Source organism: Chelonia mydas, chromosome 4, assembly GCF_015237465.2.
Source record: "Chelonia mydas isolate rCheMyd1 chromosome 4, rCheMyd1.pri.v2, whole genome shotgun sequence".
Classification (NCBI taxonomy): Eukaryota; Metazoa; Chordata; order Testudines; family Cheloniidae; genus Chelonia; species Chelonia mydas.
In genome coordinates this window covers 91,702,500-91,719,160 of record NC_057852.1, presented here as the reverse complement: position 1 = coordinate 91,719,160, position 16,661 = coordinate 91,702,500, and the positions used below count along the sequence as shown (strand labels likewise).

At 48.0% G+C, this 16,661-nt stretch overlaps 1 protein-coding gene across 16 annotated transcripts in view; it reads right to left on the bottom strand.

Annotated features, from left to right (window-relative positions):
• The window catches only part of FRYL (FRY like transcription coactivator), a 387,869-nt gene that overhangs the window by 108,466 nt on the left and 262,742 nt on the right, over nucleotides 1-16,661 (bottom strand). For all 16 annotated transcript variants that reach the window (XM_037897819.2, XM_037897820.2, XM_037897812.2 and 13 more), the window contains 4 exons: nucleotides 15,811-15,951; nucleotides 12,837-13,005; nucleotides 9,104-9,188; nucleotides 1,105-1,217 (listed from right to left, as the gene is read on the bottom strand). In XM_037897819.2, the coding sequence (XP_037753747.1) occupies nucleotides 1,105-1,217; nucleotides 9,104-9,188; nucleotides 12,837-13,005; nucleotides 15,811-15,951 (508 nt within the window). The remainder of the gene's footprint in view (nucleotides 1-1,104; nucleotides 1,218-9,103; nucleotides 9,189-12,836; nucleotides 13,006-15,810; nucleotides 15,952-16,661) is intronic.

The window sequence follows — 16,661 nt, the reverse complement described above, 5'->3', positions numbered from 1 at the left end:
AGGGGGTTCTTGTTGAAGGAGGATAGGAGATTGTGGGTTAAAGTATACAGTGCGTAGGCAGGGACTTCAGACAAAAATTAAAGAGTCTAATAAAATGATGCATAAACTTTAAACCAATAGGCAAATTAGTAAGGATTGAAGATGCCATAGGTTCAGTATTCAAACAGAAAATTATCCCACAGAAAGGTTCAGTAATGCTGGTGAACAGAAAAACACTCTTTAATACAGGTAAGAACCAAAGATATTATCCCAACCCCCCAAAAAAGTATGCAGTACCCCTAAAATAGCTTAGGATTTTGAATTTGTGACTCTTGTTCACATCGTACCCATCTCCTGCCTGTTTGATGCATAGACCTTTACGCTCCTGTGGGCCCCCATGTTGGCTGAAGGACTTTGTGGTGTAACAACCAAATGAATTACTGGCATTTTGAAGGTTTAAATTGTATAATTTGTTACTGTATGGTTGTACAAAAAAAACCTGTTTGGAGGTGGAAAATGTGCTATTTGGAAACGGCTGTTTATGGGGCATGGCTCCTTTAAGACACCAGGAAGAGGAGCCAGGAAAAGGAACAGGCAAGGCTCCAGGGAGCATCATGAGGAAGAGAAACCTTGAGGGGGTGCAGCCCTGGAATAAAGTTTGTTCTTGTTTGCATTTAAACCTGAGTGGCCTTCAAGTTATTGGGATACCACACTTTTCTTTACTGTTTGGTGGCTATTTGAGAAGGAGGTGGAGAGGAATTGGGAAGATGAGAAACCAAAACCTGCTGCTCACACCCCACTTTGGAGAGTAAGAGGAGGAGAAAGCACTACAACATATGGTTCCCCATCCTGTCCTGCATCCTGCTGTGGAAACTGAGTATCTGTTTTATTAGTTGCAATTTCAGCAGCAAAATTAGGACTGCGAGATTAGGGCTAAAGGATGGGGGAAAGCTCTTTTGGGCTGGATGCATGAGAAAGCAGCCTGCCTCATCTCTTGTTCCCTACAGTCCATGGTCATACTCTTTGAATGCATGTGAATTTGTCCTATAATCTTTACCCAACAGTTTTTAATATCTGTGAAAATTTTAGGCTATATTCACTCAAATATTTTTAAAAATATATTACTTTTTTCCTCTTCGTATGATCCTCCAGAGCTGCTGCTGTAGCGAGATTCTAGCCTGTGGTGCTGGCGGTTCAAATTACTATTCAACCCACTGTAGATATCTAGATGCACATAGCTGAACAAATGAATACATGAATGTTAATAACAGGCGTGTTTCGTGGTAAAATGATATAGCAATTCAGTGCTTTACACAAGAGTTTCTTTTAAATGTAACTATCTGATACAATCTGTTGCAGTAGTATATTTCTTTAAAACACCTGCATTAATATCTACCTGAATACAATGTTTATGTACATATTAAATAACACATTCATAATACATAAAACATGATAGAGAAGTAAATATTGAAACTGATAATAGTTATCTCAAAGGGAAGCAGAATAATTATTAAGAGCTTGAGAGTTAGGCGCCTATATCAGAAAAAGTCCCAAAAAACAGGACTGTCCCTATAAAAACGGACATCTGATCACCCTAGTTATGTTTGTAAAATGCCTATTACTCCCCACCCCCATCCTGTTTTTTCACAGTTGCTATCTGGTCACCCTAAACATAACAAGAGTGGTTCTTACCCCAAAGGAGCTTACACTCAAGTTGATCTTATCATTCACCAAAACTTAAAGTCAATATATGAATTGACACAGATATTCACAGGATGAGATCCTCATGCCCCACTCTGGCCCCTTTTTGCCATAGAAAATGGTCAGAGCAGAGTAAATGAGCCTTAAAAGCCTCTTTTCCAGCCAGTACAGGATTTCCCTAGCACAAGCACTGTGGAAGACAGCCAGATGGCTGCTTCCTAAAGACTCCCCAGCCCACTTGCAAGCCTGGGTGTAAGGTACATATTTTGAATGTGATGGCAGCATGCACACCTGCAGAGGTTCTGGACAGTGCTGAAGCTCAGAAGTCAGCCCAGAGGGACTGCTGTAACCCAGATAGGCCTCTAGCACTGTCTATTTTAGCTGGAGTCCTCTCCAGCCCCAAGAATAGCTGAAGACTGGGAAGGTGCAAAGGTGGCTAAAAGCTACCTGAGCTGCCCAACCTCCTGGGCTCCAAGTTCTGTGTTACATCTCTTAGAAAAGACAGTTACCTTTTCCTGGTGTTCTTTGAGATGTGTTGCTCATGTCTATTCCACAATCGGGGTATGTGCTCGCCACATGCACTAATGCCTGAAGTTCTTCCCCGAACAGTACCCGTAGGGGGGAGTGCCCCAGCGACCCCTGGAGTGGTGCCTCTATGGCGCGGTATAAGGGGAGCTGAGCACTCCCCCCACCCTCAGTTCCTTCTTGCCAGACAACTCCAACAGAGGGGAAAGAGGGTGGGATGTGGAATAGACATGAGCAACACATCTTGAAGAACACCAGTTATGGAAAAGGTAACTGTCTTTTCTTCTTCGAGTGATTGCTCATGTGTATTCTACAATGTGTATTCCAAGCTATATCTGTTGGAGGTGGGTACGAGTTCACAAATTATCGGGACGGAGTACAGCCCTGCCGAACCTGGTGTCATCCCTGGTTTGGGAGACGATCGCATAGTGTGAGGTGAACGTATGAACCAAAGACCAGGTGGCAGCTCTACAAATGTCCTGGACGGGGACATGGGACAAGAAGGAAGCAGACGAGGCTTGCGCTCGACTTGAGTGCGCCTTCACAATCGGTGGCGGGGGGATACCCGCCAGATCATAACAGGTACGGATGCACGAAGTGATCCAGTTGGAGTTGGAGATTGACTGACCCCTCATGCACTCAGCTGAGGCGATGAACAGTTGCAAGGACTTTCTGAACGGCTTGGTCTGCTTGAGGTAGAAAGCCAGAGCCCGTCACACACTGAGCGTGTGGAGACGGTGCTCCTCACTGGATGCTTGGGGCAGAGGTCCGGTAGAAAAATGTCCTGACCCATGTGATAGGCCGAAACCACCTTTGGGAAGAACTCAGGGTGTGGGTGGAGCCGGACCTTGTCCTTATGGAAAGCCGTGTATGGAAGCTTGGATGTCAGGGCCCTGAGCTCCGAGACCCACCTGGCCAACGTGACTGCGACCAGGAAGGCCACTTTCCACAAGAACTGGGACCAGGAGCACGTGGCTAGCGGCTCAAAAGGGAGTCCCGTGAGACAGGCCCACACCAGGTTTAGGTCCCACTGTGGGACCGGGAGCCTAGCATACGGGAAGAGATGGTCCAACCCCTTGAGGAACCGGCCAGTCATAACATGGGAGAATACTGTGTGACCCTGCACCGGTGGATGGAAGGCTGATATGGCCACCAAGTGGACCTTGACTGACGAGGATGCCAGGCCCTGGGCTCTAAGGTGGAGAAGGTAGTCCAGGATAAGCTGGAACGGGGCGGACACCGGGGAAATGCCCCGCTCATTCGCCCATCTGGACAACCGGGACCACTTTGCTGAGTAGGTGCGGCGCGGCGCGTGGAGGGCTGCCTGCTTTCTAGGAGGACGCGTTGAACCCCTTCTGAGCATGTCCTTTCCTCCCTACCTAACCATTGAGGTGGAGAAGGCAGCCCCGGTCCTGGAAGAGCAGGTCCAGGCGGAGTGGCAATGGTCCCGGCAGAGCAACCGCCAGGTCCATGAGGGTCCCGTACCAATGTTGCCTGGGCCATGCTGGAACAATCAGAAGGACCTGGGCCTTTTCCGTCTTTAATTTTTCCAGGACCTTGCTGATCAGTGGAAACGGAGGAAAGGCATAGAGAAACTGGTCTGAGCAGGACAGGAGGAAGGCATTGGAGATAGCGCCCCGTCCCAGCCCCGCCCTGGAGCAGAACCGGGGACAGTGCCGGTTCTGTCGAGTTGCGAACAGGTCCACCTGGGGGGTCCCCCACAGTCGGAAAAGCCTGTGAGCCAACTCCAGGTGGAGAGACCACTCATGCTGAGAGGAGAAGTCCCTACTCAAGCAATCCGCCCACACATTCCAGGTGCCCAGTAGATGGAAGGCCTTTAGGTAGATGTCATGGGCTATACAGAAATCCCACAAGGGCTTCGTGGCAGAGGGGAGAGGATCAGGACCAGCCTTGCCTGTTGATATAGGACATCGAGGCCATGTTGTCCATGAGGACCCTGACCACCCTGCCCTCCAGGTGCGAGTGGAAGGCCACGCACGCCAGCCATACTGCCCTGAGCTCCTTGACATTTATGTGAAGGGTCAGATCCTGAGCCGACCACAGATCCTGGGTCTGAATGTTCCCCATGTGGGTCCCCAACCCAGGTCTGATGCATGGGACACCAGTTCCACCGGTGGGGCCCTATCCCTGAACGGGACCCCTTGGAGCATGTTGCTCGGGGCGGACCACCACCACAGGGAAGTAATCACCGAGTCGGGTATGGTGAAGACTTTGTCCATCCTGTCCCTGGCCTGGGAGAACTCTGAGGCCAACCAGAGCTGCAGGGGCCTCATCCTGAGTCCAACATGACGGACCATGTACATGCACGCCGACATGTGACCCAAGAGCTGGAGGCACCCTCTGTCTGTTGTCACCAGGAACCTTGTGACCGCGTTGATGAGCCTCTTCAGGGTCTTGAACCTGTCCGGTGGGAGGGAGGCTCTGGCCAACGAGGCGTCCAGGAGCGCCCAGATAAACTCTATGCGTTGAACCAGGACTAATGTGGACTTGGTGTTGTTTACCAACTGGCCCAAAGCAGTGCACGTGGACAGGAGGAGCGTCACATGATCCCTCACCTTTGACCGGGAGCTGCCCTTGACCAGCCAATCGTCCAGATAGGGAAAGATCTGGAGTCCCCCGTCGTCTGAGGTCGGCCACTACCACCGACATACATTTTGTAAATACCCTGGGGGCAGTGGACAGGCCAAATGGGAGGACCGTAAATTGGTAGTGATTCTGCCCCACCACAAAACAGAGGAAGTATCTGTGCCCCTCGAATATATGAATGTGGAAGTACACGTCCTTCAGATCGAGGGCAGCGTACCAGTCCCCGGGATCCAGGGAGGGGATGATGGAGGCCAGGGAGACCATGCGGAACTTGAACTTCACCATGTACCAGTTCAGACCTCGCAGGTCCAGGATGGGCCTGAGTCCGCCTTTGGGATAAGGAAATAGCGGGAGTAGTACCCCTTGCCTTTGAACTCCCCGGGCACCACTTCCACCGCTCCTAGGCCCAGGAGCCGCCCCACCTCCTTCTTGAGCAAAACTTCGTGCGAGGGGTCCCCCAGGAGGGACGGGGGATGGTTGGGCGGGGAGGAAGTAAATTGGAGGGTATAGCCCCGGGAGATGGTGTGGAGGACCCAGCGGTCTGAGGTCAGCCACGCCCACTCCAGGGGGAAAGCACACAACTGATTGGAGAAGGGAAGCTTTATTGAGGGTGGATCCCTGATGAGAACTGGTACGGCACCCCCGAGCATCCCGTCAAAACCTCCTTTTCCCTGCCTGCTTGCCCCTGGAGGGCACAGATTGGGGGGCAGGCCGAGACTGCCTCTGAGGGCACCTTTTGTAGTCCCGCGACTTCTTATAGGCGGCCTCGTATTTTGGGTCAGTGGCCTGAGCGGGAGTCTGCTGAGGCTTGAAATTAGATTTAGCCGGAGCCAGAACTTAGAGACCCAGAGTCTGGAGGGTCGTGTGGGAGGCTTTCATGCCATGCAGCCTTGTATCCATTTGTTCTGCAAACAGAACTCTGCCATCAAATGGGAGATCCTGCATGGAGGTCTGCACCTCGCTGGACAGCCCAGAAAGCAGGAGCCACGACGCCCTTCTCACGGACACTGCGGCCATGTCCGTCGCATCCGAAGTTGCCTGCAGGGTTGTTCTGACAGCCACTGTACCCTCCTCCACCAGTGCTTTGAACTCCTTCCTATCATGCTCCTGGAGGGAGTCCTTGAACTTGGGCAGGGAGCCCCCCAGATTGAACTCATACCAGCCCAGGAGAGCCTCGTGGTTAACTGAAAGCTCGAGGACGAATAAATTTTTCTCCCAAAAGAGTCCAGCCTCCATGAATCTTTATTTTTTGGGGTAGGAGCTGGCTGGCCTTGCCGTTCCCTGTGGTTGACTGACTCAACCACCAGGGAGTTGGCCGCCAGGTGGGTGTATAAGTACTCGTGTCCCTTGGCAGGTACAAAGTACTTGCGTTCCACCTTCTTGGAGACGGGGGCCAACGAGGCCAGTGTTTGCCACAGGGAATTTGAAATTTTTGCCACTCCTTCATGGAGAGGCAAGGCTACCCTGCCCGGTTCCGAAGAGGACAGCACATTAAACAGGGAGTCCACCTCTTTCTGGAGGTGGAAGTTTGATGCCACTCTTTTCAAGAGTTCTTTGTTGGCCCTAAAGTCCTCCTGTGGGACGGAGGGGGGCGGAGCCATAACTGCCTCATCTGGGGAGGACGAGGAGGCCGGTGTGGTACTCTGGGTGTCCGCGAGCACGGAAGGGTCCACCACCTGGTCGGTCTCCAGGCATGGTGCCGAGGATGTACGTCCCATCGACTCCTTCCTCAGAGGTCTGGAGAGGGAGGCCAATGGTGCTTCAGAGGCCAGGGTGCCCACTGGTACCATTGGGCTGGCCACAGGGCCCAGTGCCACTGCATCTGCTACAGCACCGGCGGAGCCGGTTGTTCGGCCTGGCTGATCGATGGACGACTACGAATGGAGGCCTGGCTGACATTCGACCTGCCGCTGTCCCCGGACCGGGAGTGATGCCAACCATGGGACCGCGATCCCAACGTGGAGGACCGGTACTGTCGGTAACGGCTGCTCTGCGATCGGCTCCAATGGACGGATGCGCAACGGCGAGACATTGGTGATCGACGCCCGGGGCTGTGGAGGCAATGCCTTGGCAGGGTCTTGGAGCGGGATTCTGAGCAGGAACGGCGTCAACACCCGCGCTGCGACCGGCTGCGATAACCCCTCCGAGACAAGGACCTTGGACGACGTCTGCCTTGGTCCTGTCAGTATTCACTCCTCGAGGTGGAGCGGTGCCGAGAGTCTCGGTCAGATGGAACTCAACCAGCCTGGTGGGAGTCGGGGGCAATCCACATGGACTTTGCCCTGAATGGTTGCTGGGTGGCGAACGGCATCGGGAACGTTCCCTCGACTGAGACTGGTACCGAGCCAGGGGCGACTGCGGAGATCCCCACGGTGGCTTGCCTCTGGAGCGTGGAGCCAACGTCGGTGGTGCTCCTGGTACCAGCATGGACATAATGTCCCTGGCATCTGGCATTGAGGGCATCCGGACATCTGGGGAGGCCTGCTCCGAATGGGCCGGGCTACTCCGCTCGACCTGAGTCAGAGGCCTAGAGGCCGGTGGGGATCGAGGACTGCCCGACATGGGTCTAGCCTCTGTCCCGGGTTTACTTCGGTGCTGCTGCAAAGAAGGCGTCTTTGTAGCCCTCTTGGCTTGCCCCGTGGATGGGGAGCGGCCCACTGGTTGATGGCACCGGAGGGTCGCCGCGCCGCTGACCCCGACTCCATCAGAATAGCCTGGAGCCTAATATCCCTTTCTCTCTTGGTCTGAGGCTTAAACGACTTGCAAATTTTGCAACGATCGCTGATATGGGTTTCTCCCAAACAGCGCGGACAGTCCGCATGCGGGTCACTCCTTGGTACAGATTGCCAACAAGTGTCGCACAAGTTAAAACCCGGGACGTGGGGCATGCCCCGGCCTGGGCACTCTAACTAACTGAACTAACTGAACAGCTAACTAACTACAGGTACTAATACTGAATGAACAAGCAGTTCTGGGGACGAGCTACAGCAAAGCTGGAGCAGAGTAATTCTGATGCACCTTCACTGGCAGCAAGAAGGAACTGAAGGTGGGGGGAGAGCACAGCTCCCCTTATACTGAGCCATGGAGGCGCCACTCCAGGGGTCACTGGGGCGCTCCCCCTATAGGTACTGCCAGGGGAAAAACTTCCGGCACCAGTGCACGAGGCGAGCACGCACACCTATTGTGGAATACACATGAGCAATCACTCAAAGAAGAAGCAAAGTTCAGAATGTTGCACAGAATGCCTTCAACAAAAATATCTGGAGAGCTCTCCTTTAGCAGAGCCACACAGAGGGGATCCAGGGCAAAATCTGAAACTGGTTTTGTACTCTTGGCGGGGGTGGGGGGGGGCTCAAACACTGAGGGGAGGGCTGGGGGATGGTTGGAGAATGAGCCTGTCCCACATTCACCCTGCAACAACAGCTCCTGTCTCACAGGGCTTGGCCCAGCTCCCTGCTCTGGTTGTTGTGACCTGTTGGGATCACAGTGCCACTCAGGTGTGGCCCTCTTGCCCCTCTGTCATGACTGGGGACAAGGGGTCGGTGGGCAAAACTTCAATGAATAGCACTGTGACCTGGAGTGTGGTGTCGCAGCACCACTCTGTTTGGGGTCCCTCTCAAACAGGGGGCCTGAGGCAAACTGCCCTCCAGACAGCCCTTTTCATTAGACCTAACATTTTTTGTTTTGTTTTGTTATAACATGGGACTTGTCTGCTTCGGGAAGTTTATCAGCATAATTATGCCAGAATTATTATAAGAATGTAGCAATACCAGTATAAAACTCTGTGTGGACACTCTTATTCCAGAGTAAGAATGCCTTTTTCCATTTTAGCTTATGCTGTTTTCAAAATGACAAAAACTAAATCAGAAAAAGGCACTTTTATAGCGGAATAAGAGTGTCAACATGGGGAGTTATACCAGAGAAATTATACAGATATAGTTCTGCTGGTAAATTTCCCCATGTAGGAAAACCTTTAAAAACAAACAAAAAAAGCCCCACAAATCCTATGGGGCTGATACTGTAGCAGCTCTGTTTTTATATCTCAGACAGATTTAAATAGGAGGGCCGCATAGGGAGCATCCACAAATCTGGAAGAGTAAATTAGAGGTCAAGAAATATATGCATTGTTGGTTCCTAATAAATCAATCAGGAAACAGAGATTTGACTATGTAATCTGATTGGCTGCAACAATAATATAGTGTAAACTGAGAAATCGATCAGACTGCAGTTATTTGCACTAGTTATCAATAGTCAAGAACTCAGTACTGTTGGTCTTTGAGGAGATACTTACTTCTCTTCAATACTATCTTTTGTATGCTTATTGTCAAGATTGCCATCTGTAGGAGCAACCATTGTATTGCTACTGGAAGTGGTACCTGTAAATTAAGGACAAAGAGAAAAATAGCTTAGGATAGGTAAATATATTGAAAAGTTTATGCAATGTATGAATTTATCTGAAAATCCTGGATCTATATTTTCTTTGTACTAAAGTAGTACTGTATAAGATCCGCAGGGATATGTTTATACCGCAATAAAACACCTGCGGCTGGCCTGGGTCAGCTGACTCGGGCTTGGGGGGAATGGGGGTCGAGCTGTGGGGCTATAACATAACAGTGTAGATGTCTGTGCTACGGCTGGAGCTCTGGGAATCCTTAGGGGTCTTAGGGCTCCAGTCCAAGCCTGAACATCTGCACCGTAATTTTATAGCCCCACAATCATAGCCCCATAAGCCCAAGTCAGCTGACCCAGGCCCACCTCATGTGTTATATTGCGGTGTAGATACTACCTAAGTGTTCATCACACTTTGTCGCAATATGTTCAAATAGAAATCGAGGACTATTTATTATCAATTTAAAAAACAATAATTACAATTTAGATTTAAAAATATGGGCTGCTATAAACAAACATTCTCACTATGACAGAGATCTTGAAAGTTTTTGATAGTAAGGTCACTAATGCTTATGAAATAGTATTTACTAATATGTTTAGTTTGTTTGTGTATATAAAGGATTTGTGTTCAAGTCTTTATGATGTGCATTTAGTAGAAAGTTAATTTTTTGTAAAAGGTTTTAAATATGTATTTCTTCCTTTCCTATATGCTGCATGCCACACATCTCTAAGGGTATGTCTACACTTACGGCGGTGTTTAGAGTACAGATACTGCACACCTGGTTGGCATGTATATAAAGAGCAGTGTAGATGGTGAGGCACAGCTTATACGAGTAGAGTGACCTAGATGCCTGAAACCTAGGATATATACCCCACACAGCTCTCTACACTGCCCCATGTCTACACTACTATTTTTAATTGTGTAGTGTCCATTGTCCCCCTGATGCCGGAGCCTTTCACTGTGGCAGGAGAAGACTCAGGCAGCTCCCCTCTGCCAGAGCCTTTCCTTGCTACAGCAAAAAGAAAAGGAGTACTTGTGGCTCACGAAAGCTTATGCTCAAATAAATTGGCTAGTCTCTAAGGTGCCACAAGTACTCTTTTTCTTTTTGCGAATATAGACTAACATGGCTGTTACTCTGAAACCTTGCTACAGCAAAATGTTCTAGCAGGATGGAGGCAGGGAGACGAAAAGCTCAAGCAGCAGGGAGCTGCCAGAGCCTTTCCCTGCTGCCTCCCTCATCAGAGCCTTTTCTTGCTTCAGTGAAAGGCTCTGGCAGTGAGAAGCTGCTCCCCACTGCTGCCCCCTTCCGGAGCCTTTCACTGCAGCGTGTAGCTACATATGCCAGTGAATGTGGACACAGCCTGCCTTTCAGTGCAGCGTGTAGCTACATGTAGCCTCCACAAGTGCAGAAATCGTCTAAAATGTAGGTTTTAGGGGGTCTGACATATGTTAATTCACAATGTAAACAAATGAGAAATTAGAGTGCAAAAATACTAACTTTGTACTGTAGCTAGTATTAGCTATTTCTTTTTAAGACAAACTTGCGAGCAATATATAAAATAGTGGGCGGAAAGTGTTAGGCAACTTTAATATAAGTGCTTCTGCCACTCCACCTAAAATGAAGTATATCAGCACTTCGGATTTTTGTAGTGTGTTTCTTCCCCCTGCACGTCACATTTTTACAGTTTGCTACACAAATGCTTATAGTTTATTATTGTTTAATGCTAATGTAAGTGGGATGCTTTATAGATGGACATGAAGACAAGGGTAGATTCTGTGCTGCAACTCAAAGAGGCACAGCACAGAACTTGCAGCCCAAAGGGAGGGAACCAAAGGTGGCTGGCCTGGGCATTTCAGGGCCTGGACAGGCCCCAGGCATAATGTGTTGGGGCCTGCTTGTGTTATAGCAGACCCCCTGGCTGCCAACTAGCCACAGTGATGTCTAGAAACTGCCTAGAAACTTAAGCCTATGCCATGCAATAGAGCTGGCAAGGGGATTTTCAGAAAGAAGCCTTATGGTTGTCTTCCACAGTTCCAGAGCCAGGGGAATCTGCCACAGATCCACGGCTAGGGTTACCAACTTTCTGACCGCAGAAAACCCAACATCCTTGTCCTGCCCCTTCTCCGAGGCCCCACTCCCACTCACTCCATCCATCGCTTGCTCTCCACCCCCCCTTCACTTACTCACTCATTTTCACTGAGTTAGGGCAGGAAGTTGGGGTGTGGCAGGGAGCGAGGGCTCCAGCTGTGGGTGCGGGCTCTAGGGGGGGTCGGGGATGAGGGGTTTGAGGTACAGGAGGGGGCTGGGGCTGAGGAGTTCGAAGTGTGGGAGGGGGCTCTGGGCTGGGGCAGGGGGTTGGGATGTGGGAAGGGGTGAGGGCTCTGGGGTGGGGCCAGGGATGAGGGACTTGGGGTACAGGAGGGGGTTCCAGGCTGGGGCCGAGGGGTTTGGAGTGCGAGAGGGTATGCGGGGTGTGGGCTCTGGGAGGGAGTGTGTGTGTGGGAGGGGGCTCAGGGTTGGGGGAAGGGGTGTGGGCTCCGGGCAGCGCTTACCTCAGGCATCTCCCGGAAGGAGCTGGCATGTCTCTCTGGCTCCTAGCCAGAGGGGTGGCCAGGGGGCTCTCCACACTGCCCCGTCTGCAAGCGCCGCCCCCACACCTTCCACTGGCCACAGTTCCTGGCCAATGGGAGCTGCAGAGACGGTGCTTGGGATAGCACCTACGCTGCGGACAGGGGCAACACGTGGAGCCTTCCTGGCTGCTGCTGCGCCTAGGATCCAGAGGGACATGCCAGCCACTTCTGGGAGCTATATGGAGCAGGTCATTGTGACCAACCAGACTTTTAGAGGCCCAGTAAGCTGTGTTGACTGGAGCCACCAGTTGAAAACCTGATGCCTGGCAACCCTATCCATGGGCTCAGTCCTACAAGGTTCTTAACTTAGAGTACGTGAAGTCATTGAGACTATTTATTTGTTTAAAATTAAGATGCTTAGGTGTTCTGCTGGATCAGAGCTTGAGTGCTCAGCAAGCTGCAGGACTGGGGCACATAGAAAATACAGTGTCCTTTTAAGTCTTCAGGTTTGCTTGGTTTTTTAATTTGTAGAAACCAAGGCCTTTGTCTACACACAAAATTTGCACCAGTTTAATGAACATTGTTTTTAATGGCAAAGAGTCCTGTGGCACCTTACAGACGTATTGGAGCATAAGCTTTCGTGGGTAAATACCCATTTCGTCGGATGCATGTCAGTACAAATTCCCATCTTGAAACTCTTAAATAAGTTTACACAGGCATATATAGATTTTGCTTTTGTCAGTAAGCTACAAATTTACACTACATCAGTATAAACCTGTGTAAGTAGATTTAAGAATTCCCATCAGTTAAAAACTCACTTTAGTTAAACCAGTGCAAGTTTTGAGTGCAGACAAGGCTTAACATACACATAGGTTCACGCAATCTGACATTTAATGGTATCAATAAGTCTGGTTATTTTTAAAAAAAAAAAATTTTTTTTTAAGTTTTATTTGTTTATATTAAATCTATTGTGCCTACACTGCATTTAGATTTTCCAATTAACTCATAACAATAGAAAATAACAACTGAAACACAGTAATAGCCTAGTCAAACGAATTCTCACCTGAAGTGACAGAAGGAATTTTGTAACTAGAAGTGATGCGGTAATATGGTGGATTATCCATGTGAGTGACTCCAGAGCTGACTGGATCTGTAAGCTGTAGTTCACTCACCAGTTCTTCCAATAGTTGCATTGTTTTATCTCTGCCCAAGTAAACAATAACCTTCTTCACCTGCCATTAAAAACAGAAATATAAATAAGAGATTGAATTTGTTTTTTAAAGATGAGGAAAAACAGAAGGTGAACTGTACATCACAATCCTTTGCCTTTAGATACATACCATTTACTATTTATTGCATGTGAAGATTTATGTAATCTATTCTAGTTCTAAGAGAAATCATAATGTCTTAAGTATCTGTCACTAGGAGTAAACATCAGAAATATAAACAAAGATAGTATTCCTTACTGAGATATCATGAAGATAAAAAAATTCCTTAGCGTTGTTATAAAAAACCCGTTAGATTATTATTAAAATGCAAATATTTAAAAATTTTACAGACTTTGATATTCACCATTTATTGTGATTGTTTACTTTTTGTATTTAATTTAAGTTGGACAACGAAAATGCAAACTTATAAAGTTTCACTTTTGTTTTTATCCAGTTTCACTTTCTGATTCTCATACATTACTATAGCTGCATGTTTGTTGTGTACGCTGCCATCACACATTTAAAAAAATAATGATTTCATTGAAATACCTTTTAAAAAACAATGAAACACATTTCAATTAGGTTTTGTAAAATCACGTTACAATAAACCTACACTTTTGCCCTATACAGAGTCCTTTTAATGCTGATACAGTATGAACTTTATTTTACTTATATTATTTGTACCACTTTTCTTGTTCAAGTGCTAATATTGCAACATGGCATATGTTTAAATCTCAAGACGATGGAGTCCCTCGTATGTTTTAACAAGATCTTAAACAACTAATTAAAAGAAATATTTTACTATTAACTGCATATTAAGTCAATGTGGGATCTATATGAGGTCTTATTTCAGTAAGTTATATTCTTTAAGAAATAAAGGAAGAAAAAAAGTACTTCGAACTCAATGCTGAGAAACAGAAGATTGTCAATGGTTATCCTGGTTAGGAATAAAATGACTGCTCGTTCTTTTACTACTCAGCAGCCTCTGATAAAACAAGAGATGCCAGGTGTCTGGTTTTCAACTGAAATGAAAAGGGACCCTGGTGGTTTCAGTCAGCACTGCTGCCCAGGCCATTAAAAGTCCGGTTAGCGCGGAGTAGGCAGGCTTCCTATCTGGCTCCATGCAGCTCCCGGGAAGTGGCCAGCATGTCCCTCCGGCTCCTAAGCGTAGGGACAGCCACAGGGGCTCTGGACACTGCCCCCGCCCCAAGCACCAGCTCCACAGCTCCGATTGGCCTGGAACCATGGCCAATGGGAGCTGCGGGGGTGGCGCCTATGGACCAGAGCAGCGTACAGAGCCCTTCCACCCTGCCCCACCTGGGAGCTGGAGGAAGATGCCAGCCGCTTCCCTGGAGCTGCCTGAGCCCAGAGCCTGCATCCCTCACACCCTCCCACACCCCAACTCCCTGCCCTAGCCCTCAGCCCCCTCCCACATCCAAATTCCCTCCTGCAGCCCGCAGCACCCTACCCCAACCCTGAGCCCCCTCAGGCACCAAATTCCATCCCGGAGCCCGCACCCCGTATCATCTCCTGCACCCCAACCCCCTGCCCCAGCCCCGAGCCCATTCCTGCATTCCAAATCTCTCAGCCCCAGCCCAGAGCCCCCTCATCCAACCAAAACCCCTCATTCCGGCCCCACCCCAGAGTCCGCACCCCCAGCCGGAGCCCTCGCCCTCACCCCTTCCTGCATCCCAACCCCCTGCCCAAGCCCTGTGAAAATGAGTGAGTGAGGGTGCGGGAGAGTGAGCGACGGAGGGAGGGGGGATGGAGTGAGTCAGGAACAGGGCCTCAGAGAAGGGGTGGGGTAGGAGTGTTCGGTTTTCTGCTATTAGAAAGTCGGCAACCCTAAATAACATTGATCTTGAATTTATCTTGGGGCATCTAGAGATCCTGGAAGCTGGATGGAGTCACTCCTCAGTGTCTCCATTATGATTTTTCTGTGTGAACTCAGAGGTTAGTGGCAAACAGTTGCTCTGTGGGCTCTCTAATGCAGAGTACCATAGGGGGTTATTTTGTCATCGCTTTGGTTCAACATGTATATGAGATTATACTGGGTTGTGATGTGAGGTGGTTGAGCTGGAATTCCCTCATTAAAAGTTGGAAGGAATTATTGGCACCATGTTCCTTGTTATTAATTACTCCACAAAATTCCGAACAGTGCTGCTCTTCTCTCAGAACCCATTGGTAAAACTGGCCTGCTCACCCTGTAACCCCTTGTTTCTACCCACAAATAATTCCTATGCCCCTCCACCCTTGGAAGGTTTCCACAATTCTACAGGTCTGTAGGTAGCCCTTGCAGTATTCCATCATTCATTTATTAATTTATCAGTCATGAAAAATATTTATCTTTTTAATCCCTAGTCAAAATAGAGTTTTCTTTTAAAGATACAGTACTATATGGTGGTGCAAGAAGAAAGAATACGGTAACAAGATATGAGAAGAAAGAGGGAGTGAAACATAATATTAAAAATCATCATGCATTTCTGAATAGAGGAATTCATTTCTAAAAATACAACCATGCCAAAAAGGGGAGTCTTCTCACTGAGAGAATATTTGCATTTTGGAAGATAATTTGAAATAGAAAATACTTGTTACCATCAGAGACTGCAAAGTAGGAGACATTGAATTTGAACTGGTCACAGCATTGAGTTGTTACATTGTGACACAATGGGATGGCATTGGCCTCATGCTGTATTAGAATGAGATATCATGACCCTTTATGTTACTATTCATCTATTTAGTGGTCTTCGATAAGGAGTTGCTAAACGCATAAAATACAATTTTAAAGAAATAAGGATGTGAGGGAAGACTGTAGCATCAAGTACTTACATAAGGCAAGAGGCTGGGTTCGCTATTCACTCCACAAATGCTGATCAAGAAGTGCAAAATTATTTTCAGATTCTTTGGCCAGCTGTCTGCTAGAGTAGTCCAGACATTCTCTATCTCTGACCATGCCACTTCATCACCATACTAGAAAACAAAATTAAGATATCCCTTTTGTAAAGTTCAATAATATAAATAACTTCAAGCAAGGATTTTCTATTGAAGAAGTTTAAGAGGCTTGAGAAAAAGGAAACCTAAACCTTATGAGCAGCTGCTATGTTTTATCCATTTCTATACACTGAAGCTTTTATGAATGCTCATCCTCTTTAATATATTCCCCAAATACAAGTAATTATCTCAGGGTCACTACAGTGAGCAAAGACTAACAATTTATAGTAAAAGCTGTGTTATCCAGCACTTTATCAACCAGAAAGCTCTATCATCCGGCATTTCTAATATCTCCCAATACAAATCTTTAATCTAGTAACCAGGACTGGTATACTTTCCAGGAGGTTATGCAATTGCACATTCTACACTCTACTTTTATGCAAAAGAGGCAGAAGACAAGTAAACAAGCAGATACCATGGATTTATTCAAAAAAGCAGCTTCCAGGGTGTGTCATAGGGTCATTACAGATTCAGCCCAATCTCCTACACCTTCTACATCTACAATGATAACTGACTTTGATAATGATGACCCTGAGGCAGTGCAAGAGCCTGAAGTGCCTTTTGAATCAAAGAAAGATTAAATTATGTTCAGTATAGTTTTACTGTTAAGAGTATTTTTAGTGATCTTGGTGTACGCCATGCACTGCCCATAGTGATATGTAGTGTCATAAGATAACCTACTGTATAGA